Below are 27,617 nucleotides of genomic sequence, written 5' to 3' on the forward strand. Positions count from 1 at the left end.
AATAAGGCTCTTTAAATTCAACTTATTATGCAGCTAACAGATTTTCCACTTCTGAGACGGATATCCAGGGCAAAAAGACACTTTTATAGAGACACACAGCCACACACTCGCTCGGCCGCTGGTTGCATAAATGGCATGCATGGCTTCTGTCACATTGCCGGGTATTATTCTAGGTACAATATTGTACAGCGATTATGTATTCAATGCAGGTCAATTTTGTAGTTTGAAATTTGCAACGAGTTAACAGTGTCTTTGGTTTAATGAAATACACAAATTGTACGCATCGCTGGGCTTTTGAATTGGAAACTGTCAAGTTTTCCTTCTTTCCCTTTATTGAGGATGTTATGCTATTTTTTTATTTATCCTTAAAACATATTTACATACGTGTTTATTGCTCTGCATCTGTTGGCCAGCTGCTGACCAGTTTCAGGATATATAAGTAGGTGAGTTTTGGTCAGCGTCCTTTCAGTCATCGCCATTGCTTGTTAACGGCAGTAATATTCACTAAGAAGGTGCTGTGATTTAAGGATTGAATACTTTTGTTTGAAATCTTGTTCGGAAGTTGTCACTTTTAACCAGTGTTTCTATGAGTGCACTTGACAATAGATGAGAGTGGAAATGCATTATAAATTACACTCTTTTATAATATTATTGTGTAAGTAATACTGTGAGTGTTTATAAAATTCATGAAAATAGTATGTAATATTTCCATGCCGAGTCGCCTCACTAATTTGCTAATGAAAAAATGTGTTAAGAAAAACACAAATTTATCAGCTCAACTACAAAGGGAGGGAGGTTCCGGAGTTGATGAGAGAGAGTTCAGCATCAGTAACAAATTCTTGAATTGCAATATGAAATACGGACAAACGACTTGGACTAACGCAAAAATAAGTAGTAAGAAAGTGCTTCTTTAGTTGATATCAATCAAAATCACCAGCCTTCGGGATACCTACGAGTATATGTTGGTTTTTATTAAAAATGTAAAATTCACCTTTGATTGATGTTCACGAATTATAATTCTCCGTAATATTATATATGAAACCGGATTAATTTAGGTCACCTCTATACTATATGTGTGTATATCTCATACAATTATAATATTGCTAATTAAATTGCTTATGAATTACATATCATACAGGCATTCTCATTTTCAATTTGCACAAACCAATGACGACATGCGCCATGTATTCTAAATACTTCAATATGCCGATGGAGGATCCGTTCTATGATCTGGAACCAAATGCGCTTTTCGAAAGCAAGCGTTCGATGACCTGTGATTCGTGCGGCAACGAGTGCACGAATGCTTGTGGCACGAAGAATTTTCGGTAAGTTACAGGAGTATCGGTATATTCGTATGTAATTAAAAAATTTAGGAGTTGAAAAATAATTCACATCTTTTAGCACCTGTTGTTTCAATTATTTGCGTAAGCGAAACGACCCCAACGCCATGAAATCGTTCAGTAATAAGCGTCTCATCGACTTTATACTTCTACAAGGTCGCGCCGCAATGTACACCTTGGATGAACATAACAACAGCGGTGGTGTAGGCAACGATGGAAGAGTTAAGAGTGCTGATGGCGCAGGATTGGATTCAGACGAGAAGACTTATGATTCCACTGGCAGCAGAAGACGAATGGGCGGAGGCACAACTTTTCCACACAGAGTTGAGTAAAGTGGTTTCCAGTATGGACGATGTTACATTTTGAGACTCTGAAACTCTCATTTCTGGCTGGTCTGAAAGGACCAGCTCAAAAATATCTGCTGCTTGAAATGTTGTTTTTATAAAGAATAAATAGCAATTGCTTTCTAAAAAGCTTGATTTAAGTGATGTTTTATGTGCTTATATCATTTCAGTTGTATTTCGCAAGTCAAGAAAAAAGTAATTTGTTTACCTAGTGAGGAACAGCTACAAAAACGCAAATTTACTAAGTAAAAAGAAAAAGGCTGCCTTAAATACCACTAGCTAGTCAAGGGAACCGCGATCCGTTCCCGTTTCAATCGAATGGCCATTTGCCTTGTACAGAGACATTGGAAATCGGAGAGACAATTATTTTCTGCGCATTAGCAGTCAAGTTGTCTAAACGTTTTATCTAGCAAGAATGTATGCGATAAGTTGGTAGCTTTGTATTACACACTCTTCAGAATCATTTATCATCATCACCAACCTGGTGTTTCCTTGCCCTTTACTGACCCTTCTCTTTTACCTAATATTCATTATCGAGGTTACTTTGTAGCAAGGAAATAGATAGATTTGGCTGTGATTATTCTGTATTCATATTTCATGCCCTATTCAAAATTTATTTCTACACATAATTGTGTATGTTACTTATATTGGCGTTATCGTAGTTAAATACTGCCGGAGGCTTAAATCTCCACAAAGTTTATTCACCATTTTGACCATTAAGACAAACTCTTTCGTTTTCTGATTTTGTATCAATTGCATTGTTTTATTTATTTTCGTATTTTTTTATGGTTTTTAAGTTGCAGTTCCTTTAAATATTTTGATAAATATAATAAGCTAGACTGATAATCCGAAAATTAGGGAAAAATCAGAGATTCCTAAAATTATTGTTAGAATAAAGAAAATATTGAAGTGAGAGAGAGGAATTACTTGAGTACTTTTTAGCAGATAAAGAGAAGTGGTCATGGACATGAACTATACAATGTCTAAACTTATACCATAAAAAACTTCACCTTTCTTTCATTTGGTACTTCACTTCTTCACAACTCTCTTCTGCTAAACCGTTGCTTGTCGTTTTTCGATTTTTTTGTTTTTTTTTTTTTTCATTTTTCTTATTTCTCGTTGCAGATTGACGTTTTATAATACGCCCCTTAAGTATCGTCATTCAAGTTGTTTAATTAAATATTGACCCACCGTAGGAGCACGTATAGCCAAGCATCAGAGTCGCGTTCCGGTTGCTGCATGTTGTTATTTTTATGATTATTGTACTTTCGGTTCCATATCTGGGCCACATTCTTATGCCGCCGACTCGCTGATTTCCGCCGTCGCTTGCGTGCGTACTTCGGAGGCCATGTCGTCTTTGCCGCAGGCGAGACAAGGGATTTTCTCGCGCAATACTTGTCGATATTTAGGGTGACTAAGGGATAGGGATATTTACATAAGTATTAGTTAAAGGAGAAATGGTGGAATATCATTTTATTTTGGAACAAAGGCGCAATTTACCTGAGACCATAGACTATTGGATTGCATACTGAATTTGCTTTCGCAAATACCGAACCACAAATTGTGCTCAGCGGTGAAAGATTCATCGAACCGAAAATACCCGCATAGTTGATTATCGTATATGGGGTCCAGGCGAGGAACCACAGCGATATTGTCACCAATGCCACTTTAGCCAATTTAATTTCAATCGATTTGCCTTTATCTGCTTCGCTATTACGCAATGAGGCGACATTCATTTTTTTAGCTTGATCACGCATAGCTTTCTCGTGAGCCCAGACAGCCTTTAGGTAGAATGAAAAGTAAGAATAATTTTGTAAGTAAGAAATTGAATATGAAATAAGAGACAATGTTAACTTGCTTTTGATTATGATGTATTGTAAAAAAGATGAGAAGAAAAGTCTACTTACTTTCATGATGTGGTAATATGAAAAGATAATGGTCGTCAATGGCGTAGCATATACCCATAATGAGTACACAATGATGTACGAACGATTAAACCAGTCTTTAGCAAAGTAGTCTGTACCGCATGCGGTCATATTACCCTCAGGTACATAACGATTCCAACCGACCATCGGCAGTATGGCCCAGGTGCCGCAAATGCACCATACAAAAATTAAGCGTACAACAGCCACGGTCGTGGTGAGTGGTTTGCGAGACAGACCCTTCACGATCACGCAGTAGCGATCATATGCAATCAACGTCATTGACCAAATGGACACACAACCAAAAAGCGAACCGGCCAAACCGTATAATTCGCAAAGGAATGGTCCCATAATCCAAGTACCGTAGAAACCATTCAACACCACTGGTGGAAACATAGTGAACATCATCATAAAATCGGAAAAGGCTAAATTAACCACAAAAATATTTGATGGTGTACGTAGTGAACGTGTCGAGGTGAATATATACATGACAATGAAATTGCCCGACAGCGACATTACACCCAGAACGGTGATGATAAAGCCAATGATCTGGAACCAAATCTGCTCCATCGGTTGCCATTTATACCAGTAGGGATCGACCATGTGGTAAATGTCTGCAGGAACACTATCGGCCAGACTAATGTTGCGCCCATCGCGTAGATACTGAAAGCCAGCCGGCTGTGGCAGGCTCAGAGCCTTCGTGTATTCCATTGTTTTTCCAGGAAGAGTTTGTGTGTTTTGGCTTAGCTTAGACACTCTCTTGGTAGATTCCACACACACAAAAGCGAAAAACTATATTGGATGATTGGTTGGACGACGTTCGGAGAAGTTAGTTTTGAAGAAATAATTTTATAGAATCTATTTTGGTGCTCCCATAGCTCCGTAGCAACAACTAGGTTGACCGTTGGCAATGAGCGAACGCCTTCGCACTTATACTTGTCGCACTGCTATGTGTACGCTCCTCGGCGGTCTAAGGCTTTTATAACTGTGACTGACATGACTATTGAGCGCCTAAAGTCGTTGCGTTGATCCAATTAGTGTGCGTTCAATTTTCGGCGGTCGATTGCCAATGCGCAGTTCAAAAGTCGGATTAATGCGCACACACACACAAACATGTGCATGCAAGGAAGTGGTTTCTTATACGCCGTGGCACTAAGTTCTTGTCGTCGTGCGGTTGAGAAGGTCAAGTTCGTTGAAACTATGGTAGTATGAAATGTTGTTACTAGCAAAATTAGTGTTCTTACACTTAAGAAAAGCAACTTACAGCGATTGCAAGAAATTTGTGAAATTGGATTAAGGCAATTGCTTTTCACATGAATCAAATGTGGAAAGTGAATTGTTAAAAGTAAATAAAACTGTTGGATTAATCGCTATTCTATTTAAAATAAATAAATTAACGCGTGTCTGTGCATGTATTTGTAATAGTTTATACGGGAGTGGTACATAATTTGTTTTGGTTTGATTTTTTGTAAAGTTCACTTCCTTCCTGATATTTTTAGGGCGTCTTGCCTTATGGGTGAAAGGTTTTAAGTTCATTAACCTCGTCGTGAATTCAATCTCCACCGTAAACATATTTTTGTTTCAAAATGTTTTTCAGAAAACGTCCTGAGCCCTCTGTAATGGTACAACTGAAATTGTAAATACCAGTTACACTCACCCACTTCAAATTAGTCTTTTACGACTCCATTTTATAGCCTATAAAAGAACAGTGAGTTTTATACATGACGTAATAGGTAACTGTCAATCTTAAATATAGCGAAAGGAGCTTCAAATTTCAATGCAACTTATCAAGGAGTTATTCACTCTGTAGATAGTCTTAATTGCAGATATAATCCAGCTGCTGTCTTGATAAAAAGGACAGTCACATATACTTTTCTCTTATTACTTGTTTTTACTCAATGTATTCATAGTATCGAATCGCAAGGTCAATGTTCATGTCGGTTGCTTGTAATAACTTTATTGGGTTCTTATGGCATTTGAGGATAGAACATCTTATCGATCGATCCAAAATGAATGTGGCAACTTAAAGTCAATTTAACGTTTAAAAGTCTAGAAATTTCTAACTTTTTTACTGAAAATTATTTGGTGCCGAATTTCGTTACGATTTTAGAGTTACTTTTGGCGATAAGAGTTAGTAGTTATTACTTTAAGATGTATTATTTATTTTTTATATTTTCTCACATACATTTTTATGGAAATTAATATTCTTTGTGAGAAACTAGAGACATCTGGTCACCCTACCATAAAAATTCACACCAAAAGCTTCTCAAAGCTTTTCCATTGAGCATACCGCACAAGCTTACTGGTCTTCAAATAAATATTCGAACGAGGGAGTGTGTGAATATAACGGAAATATTGCGTCAAGTGTTCCCAGACACATGCTGTTCCCAAAGACTGCTTGCCAACGCTTTTGTCTTTGTATGTGTGAAGGCTTGATGTACGTCAGTGGATGCGAATTATTCAGCATTTAACGGTATGTTGAAACATAATGAATATAATTCCGTGCGAGATTCTACTTAAATTTCTTCAGTTTCTCTTCGCATTTACTTCAGTTTCCACTTATGTATGTATGGATATGTATGTTTTACACATAACTAGATACATTTGTACATAACTAGATGTTAATGTACATGTTTGCATATACTAATATGAAGCGTTAGCAACGGCAGTCAACGCTTATGCCTCAGTATAAATGTAAATAAAGATAAAATATATTGTATGCAGATAGAATGTTTGCAAATTAAGTAAATTAGCGCTGATAAGATATGAAAACACGTTATGGAGTACATATCGCTTGTACCTGCGCGAATATTAAAACGAATGACATTGGCGGGATGGGCAGGGGTACGAGTGCAAACATTACAGGTTACTCAGTTTTTGGACGGTGACAAGTTTCACCTTTTCTTGCAGCAAAACACGATATTTTTATTGGCGAAAATAATATTTACTATAATTATTTGTCCAGCTGATTCATTGAAGACGAAGAACATGTAGTTGACTAACCGTAAAAACGAATGCACGAAATACGTCAGAGCTTGCAGACAATAAAGTTTTTTACATTAGTAACTTCATTAATATGCTTAAAAATTGAAGTATATGCATATATGTATGTATGTATATACGTACCTACATATATACTATTTGCTAGCGCTGAAGATATACGACTGCAACGAGATCTTTTGACAAAATACGAAAATACTTTTTCGACTACCCAATATTATGAGCAAAAGTAGTAATACTTTTCTCATAATTTCTAAATTCTTAATTTATTCTCCAAAATCGTTATCGTCCTCTCAAAGTAATCCCCCTTGGCCCCAATACTGTTGCACACATTATAGTTTTTACAACAATTAGCGACTTCATTAATATCCTTTAAATTTGAACCATATGTATATACATATGTACATATATACTTATGTATAATAAAACGTGTATAATTTTTGCTGTCGATCTGTTATACTCCAGCTGTTGATGATCTTAATTTTTTTGGACTAAATCTATATAAGTCAATGCTATGGAATGCAGAGAGCAGGACATATTTTCATCCGAAACCTCTTCTGATTCTCTTTGAAATACGTGCCCAGCCAAAAGTTTTACTTACACAACCTGAAATGTTATTGTGATCAAGATAATTAATTACATATGCATACATATATAAATATGTGTAAGCCAATGACTTCAAGTTCGACAGTGCAAGCCACTACTAGACAACATCCTCGTCCTTCAGCAGTTACATAAAAGCCACGCCCTTTTTAATTATTTTCGACTGCAATTAGTTTTTTATAAAAAAGTGTATGTCCTTTCTGTTAAAGTTGCCATCAGCTTTACTTGATTAATTGCTTCTCGTACATATGTATAGTAATCACGTGTAAATTAAAGGTTCTGCCCACCATGAAATACAGAATACTTACAGAAAAATACAGAAATATGTACAATGAAAAGGAGAAAATAAGAGCATAAATGAACACCAACAATACGTGGCAATGAACACTGCAGCTTATGTTGCAACATAAGAGTCAGGCGGGTCAAAGTGGGACTAGCAACAGTAGAAAACTCAAAGCAATAATTAAAACTTGTAGGAAAAATTAAACAATAAGAACGACTTATTTTTGTAATACATTTTTATATATTCACTGTAAAATAATTCTCTTTAAATTTTGGATTTTTTTAAATCATTCGTATAACGGCGACATTGTTTTTATTACCCTTAATGAATTTTTTTCGAGTTTGATGTTAACAGTTTAGCTAAAAGCTAAACAAACAGTTGTTATTAAAATATTGGTTTAGAACTCTTATAATAACTAAAAACTGACGAATATTATCGAATTTATCATATAATTGATTTTCCCACAAGGTATGTAGCTCTTTCAGTTCCCAGCGGCTCGGCATCAAGTGATCACATAAGTATGTATTTTTGTTTTAGTCATACATAAGAACTTGTTTGGCGGAGTAAGAAGCATGCTGTCTGTTGTTGTTGCAACTTGTTGGCGATTGCAGCTGGCAGCTGTTCACGATTTGTTTGTTATTTGTTGTTATTTTTGGATCTTGAAAAGTCTTCAACCATTTGTGGTTCAGCAACAAGTAACGAGAAGCATGAATAGAGTACATACATACATATGTGTGTTGTCAAGCTAGACAAGCAGGCTTAAGAGGGCTTGATTTCGTTGAGGTGGGCGTCTGGAATGCATGCAGTTCTCTGCTGCCCTTACTTAGTTTCGCTGTGCCGAAACCTGTGGAATGTGGGGCAATGCATACTGATTTTTTATGTAGTGGTTCTTAGTAATCCCTAAAATTGGTTGTTAAGATTTGGTTGTTTTTTCACATTCTGCTTTTCTGCATGCTGGCACTTGCTTAGCTCATAGTGCATTCAGCGGCCGTATGTACGGAGTGTGTACGGAGCCTTATAGATGGCAGTAAGCTGTCATGTCAATCTTGGTGGTATACTTCATTTCTTTTTGTTTCTCAAATTGACTTTAGTTTGTAAAATTGACAAAATTTTTTTGCTTGGTGTCACTTCACGTTTGCTTTAATTCTTAAGGGCGATTTTCTCTAGAAATATTTTATACAATTCAGTGCACTGAACTTCAAATTTCTGCCGAAAAGTATAATGGAAAATATGGGTAGACATTTCTAAACTTGAGTGGTGCAGCCGAAATGATGGAAGAAGCAAAAAAGGGAACTCAGAGAGGACGACAATATGGGCTTTGGTCTCTTCAGAGGTCTTGGGGGATAAGCTCTGTATGGTGGTGAATCTTTTCAGCAGTTCGACATTCTGAAGTCTATTAGAGATTTTTTATGATTCTAAATCTTCTAGTCATTCGAATGAGGTTGTTGCTGTCGTTGAAACGGCTATCCAAAACTTGTTTGGTTGGCTCAAAAACTATTATCCATACATAGGCTTTCAGATATCCAAGTCAAAAGTTGTATAAATGGTTTTCATAGCTCTTCGTAGGTGATTAGTTTCTTATTTATTTACTAAACATAATTGGCATATTCATTTCCATTGAGGTCACCAGTATTAGTAATGGATGCTGTCAAGAGTTTGTTCTTGCCTCAGACGACTAATTTTCTTATGAAAAGAAGCACAGTATAAATTGTGTTTCACTTTACGCCATGTGAACCAAAAAAAGTGCCATCATAATTCATAGACAATTTCGTTAATTTAAATATGAAATTAATTAAACGAACTAAATGAAAGAAGAAGAAAAAAACTAACAAAAAATTAAGTGAGTGGCCATTGCTTGTGGGTCACTTAAGCGAACTATATCGACTTATACAATATAACTACATAGCACTTGTTGTTGTTGCCGCATACTAGCCTCCGCGAATATGTTTGCAGGTTCGTGGGCTGAAGGTGATGAGTCAACCGAAGCATACTCAACATTCGCTATGCTTGCCATCTTATCCAATTCGAATGAACGCCCGCTTTGGTGTGTGCGAACGGACAGCAGTAACCGCAAATGCAACAGCAACAACAAAGCCCTAATACGATTTCACGGGCTTTGAAACGACTGGCTGGCGGCTTTTGAGCTTTCAATGTCGAAAACTATTGAATGTTGCCATTCATTCAGGGAAACCGAATTATTAGTCAGGCCGTCGGTTGCTGAAGGGGCGACGAGGGCAGACGCGCTCGTTTTATGGTATGTGGTTTTTGTCTCCCCCGCATTCATTCAGCAAACAACTGGCGCGTGCGGCCAATCTGCGGTGCTACCCCTCGCGAAATTTCGCAGCCAACCGTATCAGCTTTTTTTGCTTCCATTCCTGCCGATGCTTTTACTTCTAATTAAGCCGAACCAGAAACCACTGAAATTTTTTCGCACTCTTGTTGTTGCGCCCTCTTTTTATGAGTGCCACATACGGCACAGGGTAATATATACATATATATTTTTTTCAGCCAACGATGCAGCAAAAGAGAAAGCATCCGTTAATTCTGGGTTATCATAATACCAAAATGGCATTTACATGTCAGCATTGCTTCTTTGTTTGTTTACAATCGTAAATTATTACCTTCGAAAATTAATACATACATATTTTGATGGTGTTTTCCTCTAAAGCCATATGTTATTTCTTGTTTGTAAGAGAGCTGCGAAAGGGATCATTAAACTCTTCTGAAAAATGTAAAATAGCATTCTAGCTCCGTTTCGATTCTCGACCGCCAATGCGACCTTACTGTTATATTTTCATTTTGTATTTTTTTTAGTTTTCAGCTCGTTTTGTCGCTGAGAATTCGTTTCGCCTGCCATTCTCTATAAAATTGACACTTTCAGTAAATTCTGATTTCTTGCGCGAAATAGTTGGTGTTTTCTGTCTGGTTTAAAACATTATTCGCATTTTTTAATTCACCTCTTTGTATAGACACGCTCATTTGTAAGAAGCATTCCTTTTGAACTATTCAGCGCGCATGCGTGACGTTAGAAGCTTTGTCAATAAAGTTACGGCGATTGACAGTGATTAAAATCAATGTGAAGCTGCTGATTTATGAAACTGCAAGTGTGAAGAACCTGTGTAATGTATACATATGTACGGTTAAATAAAATTAACGAAATATGAAAGGGAGCGTTAAGAGTTAAGGAACATTTTGTTACTGGTTTTTTAGGTAACAAATGGAAGGGAAATGTCATCATGCATGACGCGAGGAACTTTTGTGTGAGATATGATAACTATCGATTGTCTCTTCCCATTCGGTTTAAAGATTCACTGAGGTTGCTATCAGACAGTTGTGGTCGTCGTGAGAAGACGCCGCACAGTGGTGCCAGAGCGGAAAAAAAGGATTTTTTTATCATTCCAAATTTGTACCATCTTTTCAATTTAAGCTAAGAACTAATCAAATAACATTGTCCGAATACTTGGGCTTGATATATTCAATGGTTTTTTGTTGGGAGAGCTTCAAAGTCCAACAAAGTATCAACGCAAAGTTACTCAGAAAAATGTGATGAATATTGCAAAGGTTAAAACTCAAAAGTTAACTATAAAATACCAATTGTAAAGTTTCTATTTATTAAAACCAATGTTATAGATGTGATTTACATCATCAAATGTATACTTTCTTTTTCAAGATTTTTTTTAATATGATGTTTTTTCATGGTCCAAAAAAATCATATATTTCACAACTTCAACAGAATATAACTATTGTGCGCAGGAGCGCGCAGGTTAGCCACTTACCCAAAATAAACTTTAAAATCTCCTTAATCGATAGAAAAAAAAATCAGCTGCCATTAGCTGCCAATTCATGAGTAATTAGCATTTTAATCTACTACAACTAGCTGTGATAACAGCGAAAATATAATAAACTTTTGTGATTATATTATATGGGAGATGGGCGTAATTGTGGGCTGATTTCCTTCATTTTTTCTGGACAAGCTTATATTTACAAAATATTACACTGTAGAAATATGAGAGATGTGTGCCAAATTTCAAAGCCCTACCTCGATTCCTTCTATTTTTTGCCGCGGATTGTATGAAGCGGCACCACTGTGCGCCGTTACGAAAAATGTATTCTTGCATTATTCTGCTTTCGAATCAGTTCAATCCTTTTTATTAAATTTTCCCCAGATCCTCTTTGAACTGTATTATGTATTATTTACATATATAGTATATTTATATCAAAATTAACATCTCAACAAAATGTGTGCTGAAAGAACTTGGGGAATCAAATGAAATATATTTTATTATATTTTTAGTTTATGTAATTTGCAACGCCTTCGATTATTAAGCTTGTTCAAGTTACCCAATCCTTAGATGACGGCTTCCACAAATGTAATTCTAAGCAAGTGACATTGATATGCATTTTGTATGAGCATAAGTAAGTACATGCATGCGTTTACATTCAAAAATATTTTCCCATTCAAACAAATTCGTTGCTAACATGCATTGCAAATTCAGACACACACATACACAAACATACAAGTATACTCACATACATACACCATTGCATGTTAGAGTTGTGCACATGCATTCCATTGATTATTAGCAAGAAATAAATATGACAGGCTGTCAAGCGGGCTTGTTGGCTAAATTCATATTCAAATCAAGAAATGAATAATTGAAAACGTAATCAAAACACAATCAAAACATCACACTGAATCAAAACCAAATGACCGCAAACAATTGGCGTAATTTAGTGCTGAGCCTAGCGAAGAAACGAAAAAACAACGAAAAAAAAGCAAAGCCATAACTGCACAATTGCAAAAAATGCACGATATTCTTATTTTTATGCAATTTAGCTGCGGCTCCTAAGCAATTTCGAAGCAGACCAATATTGACATGCTACTGACGAACCAAGGTAGCCATACATTTATGTAACAAAATACAATATTTCTGTACATGCATACATATGTACATATGAGTATATATAATATGGGTAATATATGTGTATAGTGCACAAAGTTTTATTGGCATATAATATTTACATGTTCAAATTTGAGAATATGTCGTGGGATAGCCCAAGTTGCAGGCACATCCATTGAACATTCGACATGCATTTTCGGCGTGATTTATTTGTTTTTTTTTTCGTTTTCAGACGATGGTTTTAATGAGAGGGATAGCAAGCTCTAATAGTATATATGTACTATACATAATGTACATATGCATATCAAACTTGTAGACAGATTTGATGACTCGATTAGAAAAGAGTAGGTATGTTATAAGACAACGATTTCAACCCCCCTGAAAATCAGTAGCTAGAAACTTATTTGAAGAGATATAAATTGAAAAATTCGATACAAATTTCTTTAAGCGAAGCAAAAGTTCTATCTTCTCTCCAATTTAGAGCATAAAAGATATTTAAAATATTATGGAATATTGAAAAATGCTCGAATGGAAGAAGCTGCATGCCGGAAATAAATATCAAAAATTGTTGTGTGTGTGCGCAATACAAATTTCAGCATTTTATATTGAAAATTTTGAGGATAAATTATTTGTAAATATAAATAAAACCAGGAATCATAAACATGTTTACATTTTTAAAGGAAATGCTGTATGGGAGTTTTGGTTTGTTGATGCAAAGCCATACGGTGCTCACCGTGATCAAATAGATTGAGAACTTCACTAAGAGTTGTCCCACGGCTACAGCAAAAATAAACATTGTAGAATAAGTTTCCCTAAAAGAGCTGCTTTTATTAAAATATAAAAAATATGCAATATTTTCTGGGGTGCCTTACATTTTTCCAATCTTTTTCAAAAAATTGAATGGTGTTCTCGAGAGGCAATAATAAAAAAAATCATAAGAAATAATAAAAACTGAAAGTAAAGAATATACACTTTCTATACCCAGGACAGGGTATATAAAGTTTATTCGAAGGTTTTAATTTGTCGTAGATCTGGCTGCCTGTCAATCTACATATCTGTGTATACGCTAACTAGTTTCTCAGTTTTTGGTAAGGATAAGTTCATGTAATATGAATATGGCCAGTTGTTGTTCTATTCCTAATCTTCTATTAGTTTATCATATCCTAATTTGAAATAGTTAGTGGAAATATTTGCATGTCAAAGCGTATTAATTGTCACATTAAAGGAAATTAGATAAATGCCTCTGCTCGTGATGTTTCAAAATTACTCGAGTGATGGGTTTTTGCAAGAGGCTTACTGGTGGCAAAAAGTGCTTGGCCCTTAGTGGAAAGAATTTGTCTAGTAGGCTAACGGGGACAAATGAATGATTTGAATGATGTGCCTTGTGTCAAAAAATAAGAACTGGGAATTAAACTCATGTACTAAACGTTTCGATTTGTACTGTATGCAGTATCTCTCAAATGAAGAAGTGTAAGTAACGAGTATCTAAGAAGTAACGAGTGACTAAAATCCTCCCAATTTATGGCATTTACTGTTTCTGTTAATTGAACGAATTTTGGTGGTGTCTAACTATATTGAGCGCTGCATCTAAGCTAAAGCACATACAGCTAAGCATGTTTTATGACCTCAGCGGAGCCATGGCCGCTCTTGGACACCACTAAAAATAAGCGAAATAAAAAAAAACTTAAAATTATGATACTTCAATGGGCATCTGCTTGTTGGCTAGCATGGTTGTGCTGCGACCACTTGTGTGGCATACGCAATACCATCGGTATGCGTGGCTGCAATTTGTTAATTGATGATTTACGCGCGTACACTAGGCACTCCCCACCGGCGTCACCCAAAACGTGGTGCCTTGACGCGTCGGAAAGTCATAAACTAATTTTGTGTACACACATACTCACATAGTATTGCGGCACTAAATAGGGTTGTATGTATGTGCGTATTTGTGCATGCAACTAAATGAAATAAATACTTATAACCTCGTCGTAAGCAGTTGCTCTGTGAGATGTTGGGTGGTTGTAGTTGTTGGTGGGCAGTATATTTTCTATTCTAGAATCAGGCGCCTGGGCGTTAGTGGCTATGAGACGTTTCGCCATGACCGGTCGTCAGCCGGTTTGGGTGTTCAATTATTTTCAAATCAAATATGGATTGCTCATGCTGCTGCCATGAGCTAGACTATGCACGCGGCGGTGAAGGCGCTCGGCTTCAAGTTATACGCTGCAACATTGTAGATATCAGCATAGAATTAAATCTTCAATATCAATTAGCGAGCAAGCATTATAGATTCAGACGCTCGTAAAAAGTACCGCTTTTATCGCATGCCACTTTTGATTTTGCACATACGCACCCGCCAACCAAACTAACTTATTAATTGACTGCCATTCAATGGTTGCACGCATGCTTGGGTTTCGTCTCCTATTTATGAGCTAATATTTACTTCTTTCAATATATACATACATTCTTACATATGAGTGCGCACATAATTGTTATTACTTAATCGCTGGCTTTTGCTCACTTGAGCCTCAAGTTGCCGGCAGATCCGCTTTGGCATGTGTCTTGGGTGTGCACTTCTGCTTCAGATCATTTCTTGGAGTAAGCTTACATATGTATGTCTTTACGAATAAGCCAATACGAACTGAACGCTATCTTTTCAATCTGAATTGATGCGTTATTTTTGTACATCTGTGCTTTTCCTCTCGATTTCTTACCCTATAGTTGTTGGTCAAGAGCGTGCTGTCGGCTGTCAGATATCGGCTATTGCTGCTTTTTCGCTTTTTGATCATTGGCGCGTGTCAAATGCTTGCCGCCGCACATTCCCAATAAAAATGAAAATAGAACACATGTTTACATACATGTATACGTAAACTTGCATGTTCGCTCTGGAAAACACATACCATATACATAGTGAATGGATACGGTAAAGTCAGCAGCATGCTATATTAGATGTATTAGCAAGCCAAGGAAGAAGAAATGCCAAAAGATGTATTGGAGGAGGAGAAGCACGTTATTGCTTCCTCAGCTCGACAAGCCTAATGGTAGGTCTACTCCTAGCAAAACGGTTTAAATAAAAAATCATTGACAGAATTTAGAGAAACATTATAACCGCAATATCTTCCAAGAACAAAAAAAAGAGTGATATTGCAATATATTTATAATTGATCCGAATAACGCATTGATCTAAACATTTTTCCCGTTGTTAAAGAGCACAAGTAGTCGTCTCTAAACTCTCATGACCATCACTATTGTGTACCCTATACATGATTTATTAACTCACCAGCTCTCAAGTATTAGGAGCGTGAGCCAATATTTTCTCCACATGTTGCTCGCGTTCATCCGTTCTTGACCGTTTTCCGTAGATATCTTTTTCGATTAGTTTCTAAAATTTCATATATTCTGCATCTGTTCATTGTTTATTTACTGAATGCTGACTTATGTAAATGAAATGATTTCGAGTTTATTTTAATAAAATGCGGTGAATTCGCAAGCACTCGTTGCATGATTTGTTTAAAAAAAATAGAAATCTCAAGAACTCATTTTGGCCAATAAGCGCAATTAATAAATGGTGCAATGGCATCGTATATTCATGTGTATAATGAGACTCGTTGCTGAAAATTTTATTCCAATCATAATATACAAATACACCGGTTGATAAACGATTGCAAAGTATCTGGAAACTCGGTCAATACCGTATTTTAATTAATGTAGAAGTCGAGCAACTCATCTGTAATATAAAAGTTTTAATATCATGTGTTGCATGTGTGTCTGTGCATCAACATTTCACGACAATTTGGGGGTCTTCCTAATCGACGTTTCACCTTTTCGTGACGCAAATCTACGCAATAATTTCAAGCACAGCGTGTGAAATCGACGTCGATTCCCATCGCAGTTCGCAGAAGATGCCGAGGTCTTACAGCATTCGAAGACGAGGTCAAGTTCAGCTGAAAGATAATCAGTAGCGACTAGGTCAATATTTAGGAAAACTTTATATGAAAAATAATTATTCTTTTTTAGCACAAGCCATACTTGAAATCATAGCTGTAGCTAAAGAAGAAGCCGAAGCTAATTTTTCTATTAAAACATTCGAAAAATATACTTTCGAATTGCTTTGATCTCTCATCTTCACAGAAGTAATAAGCGCTTATCGTCGCATCTGCGACAAAACCATAACAACCGAGTCGCTACACAAACAAATACCGCAATCAGCGGACTGAATGGTGGACTTACACATACAAACTCACAGACAGTTCGTAGGATTCTTTAATATTTTAGTCGGACCCAAATTTTGTTAAAGCTTTTACGTGTGTGGCATATTCTTTACGAGCGAAAAGTAGGCCACATTTCGTACATACACGCAACTAGTTATGAACCATTTCGAGGAAACAAACCCATAAAGGAGGGTCATATGCACCCGGTAAAATTTTAGCTACTTTTGCTTTTGGCTTATTTTGGCAAATTTTGAAAAGTGAGGCGGATGCGGCGGGAGATTGTGCTTGAAGCAAAACCATATAACCTACAAAGGACGGCGCTGGTGAAGATAAGAAATCTATAAATGCGTGCAGATAATTATAGTAATGTACCATATGTATGTGTGTACAAGTGTGCGAAATTTAGCTGTATGTCCGTGTATTTGTTTGTGTGTGTAAACAAAACCTTGGGTTAAGCGATGAGCCAAATTAAAATGAAGTAAGGAAGCGGCTAACTTCGGACAGAGTCGAATTTTATGTAGTCGAAGTGAGTCAGAGCTTAAATGTCATTTTAAATGCCCCGAAAATGTGAAAAGAGTGAGAATAGATGTTGCAAGAGTTTCAGAAGAGAAGAATCAATTTAAGTCCCCTCAGGTTGGACTAAGAACTGCAAAACCATTCACACAGTTGACCGCTATTCCTTAGTTAAGCTTACTGATGTATCTGAAATACACTCATCTGACCACTAACTATTGGGTTTATTAGCTGACGAATCAGCTGATTGTTGTTTTATGCACAAGGTTTGTTCGGAAAGAAATAGGACTGAGTCGATTTAAAAAAATATTATTGAAACAAACGTAACAATTATTTCCAAACTTTCAAAAAGGCATGGCCACCCAAATACACCACTTCTTGCTAAAGCAAAATGAATAAGTCTCTGTCGCAGATTTACCGAGTTTCTCACAGAATTTAATCGCGTTCCTCTGCTCTAACGAAAGCTACATTTTCGGCTTGCACCACTCACAGAAACACGTCGAGCGAAAATGTTTGTCCTGACTATCCAGGTGATCGGAGACAACTGACCAGCCGCTTATTCGTTAGCTAGGAACGCACTCTACCGAATTCGTTCGGTGCGCGCACGCTCCGAAGTAAAGTCGCGGCGGAAGAAAATCATTCCTATTACTTTCCGAACAAACCCTGTATATGTGCTTAGAAGAGGTACTTTTAGATGTTGAGAATACTCTAAGCATTACTTATACCATACATAGGTATATCACAAGGAAGTTGATTAAAATTTGCTCGTGCACTCATACCAACACAATGCGAACAAAAGCCAATGCCCTGGCGTTAAGCCAACACCGTTACATACATAGTACATACATCCATTGCAAATGCATATATAAATACATATGTATATTCATGTACGCACGTAACACTTTAACTAAAATTACTTAACAGGACTGATAAGCTCATTCTCGAATATACACACACACAAACAGATGGATCGCATGCAGAGTAACGAAAACAGCTTTTAGAAATTATCTCGCAGATTTCACGCGAATCAAGAATAAAAATTGAAACATTCTGATGTGATGTGAATATACCGAAAGTGATAAATGATGATTTCGAGCTTCATTAACCACCCAACTTTATAAGCAAAGTCATCAAACAAAGCCAAACCAACAACAACAATAATAACAAAATGCGGCAGATACGATCGGTAGTGAAAACAATGAAGAGAACAAAAGCCTACTACAAAATGCGGCACCACACGCGAATATCTGTTGAATGATTAAAAATAATTATTTAGGAAATTGCAACAAATAAAAGGTGTGTGGAATTGAGAAGAAAAAGTTATTGGCTTCGAAGAGTTGAGGTGAGAACGCGTGTGAAAATTGAACGAAGCACCACATCGCCACTAACGCTTAGAAAATCAAAATGTTTATGCTGAAAATATGCCGCTGGGGAATGCGGAGAACACCGTTTGAAAGCCAAGCCGATTAAGCGCGGCTTAAAGCAAGAAAGTAGGTGCGAACGTTGAGCTGCGCAGCTCTGCCAAGAGAGCGATTTGAAGCGCGCTCAGAGCTTAGAGCGGCACATTGCGTCGATCGCAGAGCATAAGAATGCATAGAAACATTTGCGAACAAATTTTTGTTTCAATAAACCCTTGCTAATTTTTCGTACTTCAAATACTATCGATGCGGTGCTCTCTCTCACTTCTCTCACACGTGTTTCAACTCAAATAACAGCAAACTCATGTGGTGCGATACATACATATATATATGTGTGTGTATGTTTTAAGTCTGGTTTGTGAGCTTGTATGAATATCTGCTGACTTGCCAGTACGCAAAGAACGTGGGCTTGGAACTGATTTACGTACTTACATATGTATTTCATGAGCATACTGTCAGTCGTTGGGTGAAATATTTTGTCGTACTAAACTTGTAAAAATCGAGAAATGCTGGCTTAGGCAGTTTTAACCTTCTGCTGGGACTTATTAACTCATTGACATACAGGTGTGATACTCCCGAGAGGTAAACTTTGACTAATTGCTTTTGAACTGGCGTCAGACAATTTAAATTCTGATTCTATATTTTACATAAACTGATCGCAGTGATCCGGTTGCTTATCCTCCTTTATTGCTTGGCTGTGGAGAGCAACAATACATTGGTAGAGCGAAGATATAACGAAGACGGGTTTAGAAATATAGTGCAATATACCTGTACTATAGTATAAATATGTAAGTATTATGTGGCCTATAGTGAATTAACTATTTTCTAGTGTTATCGTGGCCGGGTTAAAAGTTTAAAACTAATTTATGTTTTGAAATAAATACGTTGACAGATCGCACCTTTTCGAATTTACCTATGCATTTATTTATTTTCATTTATTAGTTTGAATGACCTTGGAAAGGCCGCATATCGTTTAATGAACAACTAGTTAAGGGTTAAGAAATCCGGTGCCAGCAAAGCGTGCAAATGCAAAATATTGTTCGCATTAATTTTCATATGAAAAATTCGGCGAACTTTCTTGACAAATCGAGAAAATAACACCAACAAATAAATCGTATGATTTTGAACAGAAAATAAGGAAGGTGAAGAGCGAATGAAACGCGCGATCTTTATAAATATATCTTGTAATAAGAAATATCAGATCTATGTACTATATATTCCCTACTATCGACGGCTGAGAGGTCTATGGCAGAGCCAAGCCCAAGTCACTTTATTACAATCGCTAAACATTTTCTTTCTAAACTGAAATCGTAAGAAAAGGCATTAAAATACCGCTAACTGGAATAGGGGAATTGTTATTGCCATAGCATGAGAGATCTCAGTATTCTTATTCCCGCCTCAGTAGTTAATGTTGCATCTGAATTATTCAATGAATTGACCGGTGTATGGTCTAAAATATAGACCTTACGAAATCCAATTATTTCGTTTACTTAAGACTCTTACGTACAACTGTTAGACGGAATAGTGCTGTGCGCGGGTATAAAAAGATGAAAATGAAATTGGAATCCCATGTCATACCCCCCACGGTATTGCACGAGTACAAAACATTTGCCTACACGCATACATGTGCATCACAGAATGTGAACATTAAAGGCCACAGCGTTGTGACGGGTCCCGTGGCCAGAAAACTTAGCTAAGCAAGCGCTGGCCGCTAGCCGCCGGCTGAAGCGTATGCGTCCTAAAGAACTTTGGCTGACTTTAATGCCAAACAAAATAGGCCAGCAAAACAGTAGCGAGAAATAATATTTCGAAAATTTGGATGTTCGTTTGGATCACTCGGCGCTGGCTCTTTGGCTCTTTGCTTGGCTGTGAACGCTATAGTATGTATACATATGTGTATGTACATACGCCTACCATTGCCTTTATTTCATGCTTTTGCTTTTGTTAGTTGCTGAGAAGCATAGTAAATTACATAGAAGTCAACCGCATGGCTGCTGTGGACGGCGCTGCAGCGACAATGCTGATGAGAGTGAGCGGCTGGTTCGCGCGCGGTCGTTTCGCTTGCCTAGCGGCGCGGCGCGGCACGGCCGGCGCTGCTTTGGCGACGACAACGTTGTGTGTCTGTTGTCTGTTTGCCAGAGAGTTTTAAAAGTTGACTTTTTTGCGCGGCGCGCCTCAGAGACTACGGTGTACTGGTTTTAGATGGTTAGCGTTCGCTGTGGCGGTAACGAGTGCGTCCTCAACGTTTTTTCGCTTCTATTTCAATTAATTATATATTTAGCAAATTGTATTTTCAATATCGAAACGTTTGTTTTATTTCATAATAATTTTAAAGTTTTTATCAACGGCAATAAATATACATGTGTGCGTGATTGTGTGTTTGTACGCACGCAAAAAAAAAAGGAAATAACGTGTTCTATGCGTTCGACTGTCAATCGCTTCCTGTTGGATTTGCGAATTGGAAGTTGAGTTCAAACGAAAGCGCACAGAAATCACCATTTGTTATACAGCAATATTATAAAATTATTCTCTGAGAAATGTGTGTGTGGCAGCGAAATAATAAAACAGTGTTTGTTGTGAAAAGTATTAAATACGAGTGAATCGAGCGCTGGAAGTGTAAAGCGAAAGAAAAAGAAAACATAAGAAAATATAAAACATTTGAATTAAATATTTGTTTTGGAAATATAAAGTGCAATAACTAAGGCTGCCGTCTTAAAATAAATAAATCATTTGTATTGAGAATGTTTTCTGGCTACAGTGTGTAGCATATTTTTCAAGCTGTTGCCGACCGCTTTGCTCTTGCGTACCGAATTGCTTGTTACTAGCTTTTATTGCTGCACAGTGTTCTGAACATGATAAAGTTTCAATGAAATATCAAAATAAATATACTACAGATCTACATTATATCTTCGGGAATTAATTTCATTGAAATACTAAAAAGCTTAACAGAGTATGCCAAACAAACCAAAAGTTAAAAGAAATGTTGAAAAATAAAAAAAACATTAATCATAGCGACATTAATCATAGCTGTATCGAGCTACGGGCAAAAAATTAAGATTTAATAATCTCAAAATCTTTTGTGAATATATTTTCATTTTTTGACTTCATGTTTCGTTTCAATTGCCAGCAAATAATTTAACGTTCAAGACTCGTGTGCACATATTTTGTGTTAAACTGTGTTTCATTTGAGTTTTAGCAAGGGAATATTAGTTAAAATAAGTTTCAACCCTCGGGAGCCAAATAATAACGGATATATTCTAATAAATTATTGGATAAACAAATATCGAGAGAATAAAATATTCAAGTATAATGACCTACTATTACTGAAATTAGTACTGACTTTTGTTTCAAGTGATTTTCGTCTTAAAAACAATTATAAGTATTAAGCGTAAAAATTTGCTGATGCACACTTTATTTCGATTGTTGAATTTGAGGTTGTAACTGTGTTGTTGTTGGCTTACGAGTTGTTGTGTCTGGTTATGTGCTTGAGGTTGCATGTTTTCTTCTTCGATGGTCAATTTTCCCCACAGTAAAAGAAATTGGCATATTTTTGTCGAGATTTACATTCCGCAAGAATATATGTATATCCCAACTAGTGAGATTGGAACTAGGGCTAATGAATGCTAATGTGTTAATGCATTACAGCAATAATTAAATTTTTTATTTTATTTCAAAAAAGTTTTGATGTTGCCCACAAAATACGACCGCTTCAACTTTAGAACATTTCAAAATGGTCACCAATATTATAGTTAATTAAAGTTTGATTTCGAGAGTTTTCTTACGTGGTGTTTAAAAACTTTCTTCAAACCTTAACTTTTACTGATTTTTATTATACTTGAATAATATTATACTATATAACAGTACATTATATTGAATGCCGAACTTTCGCTACAAATTTGACTTTGGAACTTAATATCCTTGATCATCATCTAATCGGCTAAGAAGCAATTCATCAACCTAAAAAAATTGCTGGGACTCAATCAAGCACATGATCAAATGTAAGAATCAAAAGTACATAAATTTCTATGTAAAAGAATATACATATATGGAGAGTATTCGCCTAACTAAGTTGTATATGGGCCAATCTCACTATCTATTCGAAGTCGAGTGCGTATGTAGCAAGTTCAACGTTATTATCAGTAGATTAAACATTGCAAATTATGTTGATTCAAAGTCATTGTCGCAGAACAAAAACGTTTAAGTATTAAACAAACATTAACTACAATGAGCTAAACTGAAAAGAATAAAAAGTGAATAGAAAAAGCAAAAATATGAAAATACTAAGCGAAGTGTGGGCAGCAGACTGGCAAACGAACAGCTGAGAAATATGAAAAGCTGATGATGAAATATAAATAAACAAAATGAAAAGCCCGCCAACTAACTGTAAGCTATGATAATGACGGCCAGCGTTGAGGAGCGCAGATTCTAAAACGCACACACACACACACACACACACACAAGCGCGCGTACGTGTTAGCATGCAAATACACTACGTGCGTCATCCCAAAAGCGATCTGCAGCTAGCGATAGTGTGATAACTACGGACGAGCCGGTATCTGTAATCAAGTCAAACGCGTGCAAAAACATTAAAAGCATACAAATATTAGGTTTGGCAAACAGCAACCGCTGCTGTGACTCGCTTATCGCCACCGATATTGCCGGTTGTGTGTTTGCCAATTCAACCCGCAGTCACACGGCAATGACTCGCAACAGTTAGCGAAACACTCACAAAGTGGTAGCAAACAATCACTCAATCAAGCCGATCTACAACCACATGTGCAAATATGCAATTGTAGGGGCTTTAAGGAACCCCGAAGTTGGAGCGCGTGTGATAACGGTGCTAAGAGGGGCTGCGCCTTGTCTTGAGGTAGCATTTATGGTGAATACAAACTGTTTCGGTGGCGTGAGTTCCTATACGATCTCACTTCGTGCACGCGTTGTGTGTGTGTGGTCACTGCAAAAAGGTTAGGTAAAAAATCTGCTGGCACAGCAAACGCGGCAATGAGTAGAACGGCAGATAAACCAAAAACGAAAATTCGCAAAGAGCCAAGCGGCAAGCGGCAGGCGGCACGCTGAAAAGTTAGCTAACAGCGAAATCGAATATAAAGCTGTAACGTACAACAACTAAAGCTATAATTTCGCTGAAACGTGACATTTGGGAAGGCAAATAAACGCAAAGCGGCGAAACGAGCGAACCAACTTGCGCCCCGCGCGCCGCAACCAAAGCGCCGTAACGCCGCGCGCCACCCGAATTCAATTAACCGTCTATGCTATTCAAGCGCTTTGTTTTTTTTTTTTTTTGAATATTCACAGTGTTTTAAATTTAAGCGATTTTTTGCATTACCTTTCCTGCGAATTTCGCATGTAGCGCAAAGCTTGGAGTTTTGCTAAAGAGAAATAAAATGAAATTTAAATAAATTTAATTAAAAGCATTTATTTACTGTATGTAGGAAGCTAAAATTCGCAAGCCGCTATAGTTGAGTCAATTGAGTGTTCGCCGAAAATGGGCATGATGACTGCCAACAACAACAATAATAATAATAACGATAGTGAAATTAATAATAATGGGAGTGGCGCGACCGCAATAACAACAACGCCCGAACGTAGCACCGCTGCTGCAGCAGAGACCCCACCAGCGCCCGTTCACCCGGCTCAGAGTGTCACCGAGGAGGCGTTGCCAGCCTGCATGGCGACTGGAGATGTGCCGTACAAGCAAAGCGCCAGTGATTGGTATGACGCTGATGGCGATGTCGCTGCTATCGCAGCAGTTGCTGCAGAGTGTGAGCGTTTGCTCGCAGCTGCAACAGCTGATACAGACACCGGTGATGGGAAAGTGAATACTGCCGAAAGCGTTGGAACTGCCAACGCTTGCAATAATGCAACGTACAACAATAACGACGCGCAATGCTTGTGCGAAACAGTTGAGAGCGGCATTTACGATGACAATGACACTGACTATGCTGACTATGACTTGGATAGCGCCGATGCAGAGGTATTGAATGGCAGTGCCGAAGTGACTCGTTCGAAACTCGACTACACTACTTCGTTTGCCTCCTATGATAGTCATGTGCATCAGTTGAATCGCAGCCACCGGTGTAATTCGCACGCAACATTAAAGCTGTTGCGACAGCAGCGTCAACAAAATCAACAACAGCAACAGCAACAACAAAAACTGCAACAGCGCTACAGCGCCCAGCAAAATTCGAGCTCTTTGAAGCTCAGCGCCTCCAATGCGTCCATTTGCTCGTCAACCACTTCAACCTGTCCTGCGTACAGCATCGGTGAACCGTTGTACCAATCTGTTGCATTCACAGACTATGGCACTACGGGAGGTTGTACCATAGAGACGCTCACCACTGGTGAGTCCGCTGATGAAAGTGTGTTGCGGTATTCCTTTAAAGGCTATCCGCCTGAGTTGTATTCACCGCGCAAGGAGTTCATCTACACGCGTCCACTGGTTGAGAAACAGGTAAGATAGTCCTTTTAAGTTTTTTTATTAAAAACCTTATCTCTTTATCTGTGATTTAAATATCTGAATAGTTTCCAAAAAATCGAGTAATTAAATTGAAATTATAATTTGTAGCGATTAGCGAGTACCGTGAGATGGTGCTCTCGATTAATCTAACCTGGCACATCGAATCCATAAAAAATTATTTCTCAGTATGCTTCGTTGTAGTGCAGTGTAACTTGCATTTTAAAAAGTGTATGCCCTGTATATATATGTATGTACATATATATATTCGCCGATATACCGGCTATACATATTTTCAATGCTTCTGGCCCATCTACTCATGTTATCGTTATTGCTTTTGTGCTTTTATTGGTGTTTTTATCGTCTTCGGACACATGCGACGCATTGCTTAAAATCCATTTAATTTGATTCGATTGGTTTTTGCACTTTTTATACCCATAAACCACTCACCACCAACTTTATAGCAGTTGGTTCCGATTTACACATGAAAGGTGCTACAGAGATATCGGAGATATATCCATTTTAGGATTACAACCATATGTTGTTCATCTGCATTTATTTACGGTGTTTTTCGGGTTTCCACTCTCTAAGAAAAGGTGATTAGGAACGGTTACTCTTTATACAAAGTTGACAAATAGCAAAAATAACAATCTTAAAATAAGCAAGCTCAACGGCTTCAAAACACTCAAAAACATAATTTATTTCAAGATCATACAAATTGTTATGATGTGCGTTGGGTTTGAAAAGCATCGGTTGCGCTCTATGTACACTTCCTTATTTAATTTGTTTGTTCTGAAATGTTTTGTTTTTTTCCCACTGCTTTCCGCTTTTATTTTCATTTTATGCACGCTGCTATATCGAAATACCCATAAATCTGAAAATGCTTCAGTGCGCGCGAAATAAATGAATTATAGAGCGTTTCATGTTTGAATAGAGGAATGTCTGTGCATGTGTACATATGCACGAGTAGGAACATATAAAGCCGAGTGCGGCAGTGTAGCTCGCGTGTATGGCGTGACGAATTGACCCCAAGTGTGAGGACATTGATACCCCTAACCCGTTGAGAGCTCCTATGTATGTACATATGTATATAGGTATGTATATAAAGATATGATTTGCACATCACAAGCTCAATACTACATCGACTCGAACTCATGCTTGCAGGTATATTATAAATAATTAAGGAATTAAGGCAGCCTCTAATAGCGACCAAAATACATACAATACATACTCCGATATAACCAATTGATAAAGTTTTGCTATATTTTTTCGAATCACCAAAATTGTTGTTTGTATCGATTCCTCAACCTTAAAAAAACTTGAAAAAACAGTGTTAAAGCAAAAAAGTGCACATGGCTCAAATTTGCAAATTTGCTCTTTTGAATTGTTGTAGTTGTTGTGGTTGCTGCTGTCGCCGCCGCCGCTTAGGGAGCGATTAGCATTACAATTGCTGTCTGTTGCTTTATTTTCCCTGTTTGTTAGGTTAGTTAGTTTGGCAAATGTTAATGCCGGTATATATATATGTATATATATTTATACACACATACACACACACATACAGTTTATTTGCATGCCTTAATGTGTTTCTAAGTTTTTGTTTTGCTTTTAATTTTTTGTGTTGATTTTGCATTATTTTTGCATACTTGTCGGTTGTCATTGTTATTGTTGTTGTACTTTTTCGTTGTTGTTGACTTAACTGTTACTTTATTTCAAAGGTTTTCATTATGCGAAATATTCGCGATAGCATGCATACTTGCTGTGTACGATTATAGCGTTGTTGTTGTTGTTGTTGTTGTTGGCATTAAATGTTTTTGCATACACCTGTTTGCTGCTGTTGCATGTGCTGCTGGTAATTGTAAAAAATATTGAAATTGGTGAATTTTCGATGAGAATTTTGAACACTTAAAAAACCTAATATTTTTATTAAACTTTTATTAAAGCCAACTTGAAGAAAAATCCAAGAGTCACACTTCTTAATTGCAAAGTTGCAACTTCTTAGTACACTTATCGCTTTATAAAATATATGAAAATAAATTTGATGTTTTTATATTATTTCCTAATATTAAGTCACATAAATTATTAATAATTTTTACTCCGTTGCCTTTCATGTGGGTGTGGACTTAATCCACTCACTATCGTTGAGATTAATCGACGTTAATTCATATTTAGACTTAACTAGGAAGACAACATTCGATCGCTCATCAGCGTTGGCGTTGCCCAAGTGGTTGCCATCTGTGTCGACGTCGCCGACAGTTTGTTGCGCATGCGCCTGTTTGTATCACTTTATTCGGCACTTAATTAAATGTAAGTCGCCACTAATGATTTTTCGCCATAAAAACATTCATGAATCTTGCTTTGAAGAATTTATATGTGCACTTTGAAATTGTTATTTCGAGATTTCCGCAAAAAAAAAAACTAAATAAGTACAGACACATAAATTCTCATATCAAATTAGGGGTTATGTTTCCGTATAAGTGTAATTAAGAAATATGTTTTGTGTTATTTCGTCCGACCGTTTTGGAATGGGGTTTATTCAATTTGGTTACAGTCAGATTTTATGGAAACTGCAATTATGAGAAACTTGACGACTAAGTTTGAAATATCTCTTTTTCG

The 27,617-nt window shown here is 37.0% G+C and overlaps 3 protein-coding genes across 4 annotated transcripts in view; 2 read left to right on the forward strand and 1 right to left on the reverse strand.

Annotated features, from left to right (window-relative positions):
- Positions 1-476: 476 nt before the first annotated feature.
- Positions 477-1,824, forward strand: LOC126767877 (uncharacterized). Of its 2 annotated transcripts, none has more exons than XM_050485577.1 (3): positions 477-655; positions 1,139-1,325; positions 1,402-1,824. In XM_050485577.1, the coding sequence occupies exons 1-3, from the start codon at positions 607-609 to the stop codon at positions 1,670-1,672; spliced, it is 507 nt and encodes a 168-aa protein (XP_050341534.1). In that variant the 5' UTR covers positions 477-606; the 3' UTR covers positions 1,673-1,824. The 2 variants fall into 2 exon arrangements, with proteins under 2 accessions (XP_050341534.1, XP_050341535.1); XM_050485578.1 differs by lacking the exon at positions 477-655 and adding an exon at positions 934-1,073.
- A 931-nt stretch (positions 1,825-2,755) lies between these two features.
- On the reverse strand, positions 2,756-4,567 carry LOC126767875 (opsin Rh6). Its single transcript, XM_050485575.1, has 3 exons — positions 3,592-4,567; positions 3,185-3,465; positions 2,756-3,098 (listed from the first exon to the last, which is right to left on the reverse strand). The coding sequence occupies exons 1-3, from the start codon at positions 4,315-4,317 to the stop codon at positions 2,978-2,980; spliced, it is 1,128 nt and encodes a 375-aa protein (XP_050341532.1). The 5' UTR covers positions 4,318-4,567; the 3' UTR covers positions 2,756-2,977.
- A 14,409-nt stretch (positions 4,568-18,976) lies between these two features.
- The window catches only part of LOC126767871 (A disintegrin and metalloproteinase with thrombospondin motifs 9), a 75,510-nt gene continuing 66,869 nt past the window's right edge, over positions 18,977-27,617 (forward strand). Inside the window, 3 exon segments of the mRNA XM_050485571.1 lie at positions 18,977-19,114; positions 19,195-19,320; positions 23,983-25,001. Of these exon segments, the coding sequence (XP_050341528.1) occupies positions 24,036-25,001 (966 nt within the window). The 5' untranslated portion in view covers positions 18,977-19,114; positions 19,195-19,320; positions 23,983-24,035.

Source organism: Bactrocera neohumeralis, chromosome 2 (genome assembly GCF_024586455.1).
Source record: "Bactrocera neohumeralis isolate Rockhampton chromosome 2, APGP_CSIRO_Bneo_wtdbg2-racon-allhic-juicebox.fasta_v2, whole genome shotgun sequence".
NCBI classification, from domain to species: Eukaryota; Metazoa; Arthropoda; class Insecta; order Diptera; family Tephritidae; genus Bactrocera; species Bactrocera neohumeralis.

Coding starts and splice junctions, on each gene's coding strand:
- LOC126767877 (XM_050485577.1), top strand. CDS start 607: ATGAGAGTGGAAATGCATTATAAATTACACTCTTTTATAATATTATTG. Junction 656..1,138: donor CTCTTTTATAATATTATTGT/GTAAGTAATACT, acceptor CATATCATACAG/GCATTCTCATTTTCAATTTG. Junction 1,326..1,401: donor TGTGGCACGAAGAATTTTCG/GTAAGTTACAGG, acceptor CACATCTTTTAG/CACCTGTTGTTTCAATTATT.
- LOC126767875 (XM_050485575.1), bottom strand. CDS start 4,317: ATGGAATACACGAAGGCTCTGAGCCTGCCACAGCCGGCTGGCTTTCAG. Junction 3,466..3,591: donor CATATTACCACATCATGAAA/GTAAGTAGACTT, acceptor TTCTACCTAAAG/GCTGTCTGGGCTCACGAGAA. Junction 3,099..3,184: donor CCAATAGTCTATGGTCTCAG/GTAAATTGCGCC, acceptor CCTATCCCTTAG/TCACCCTAAATATCGACAAG.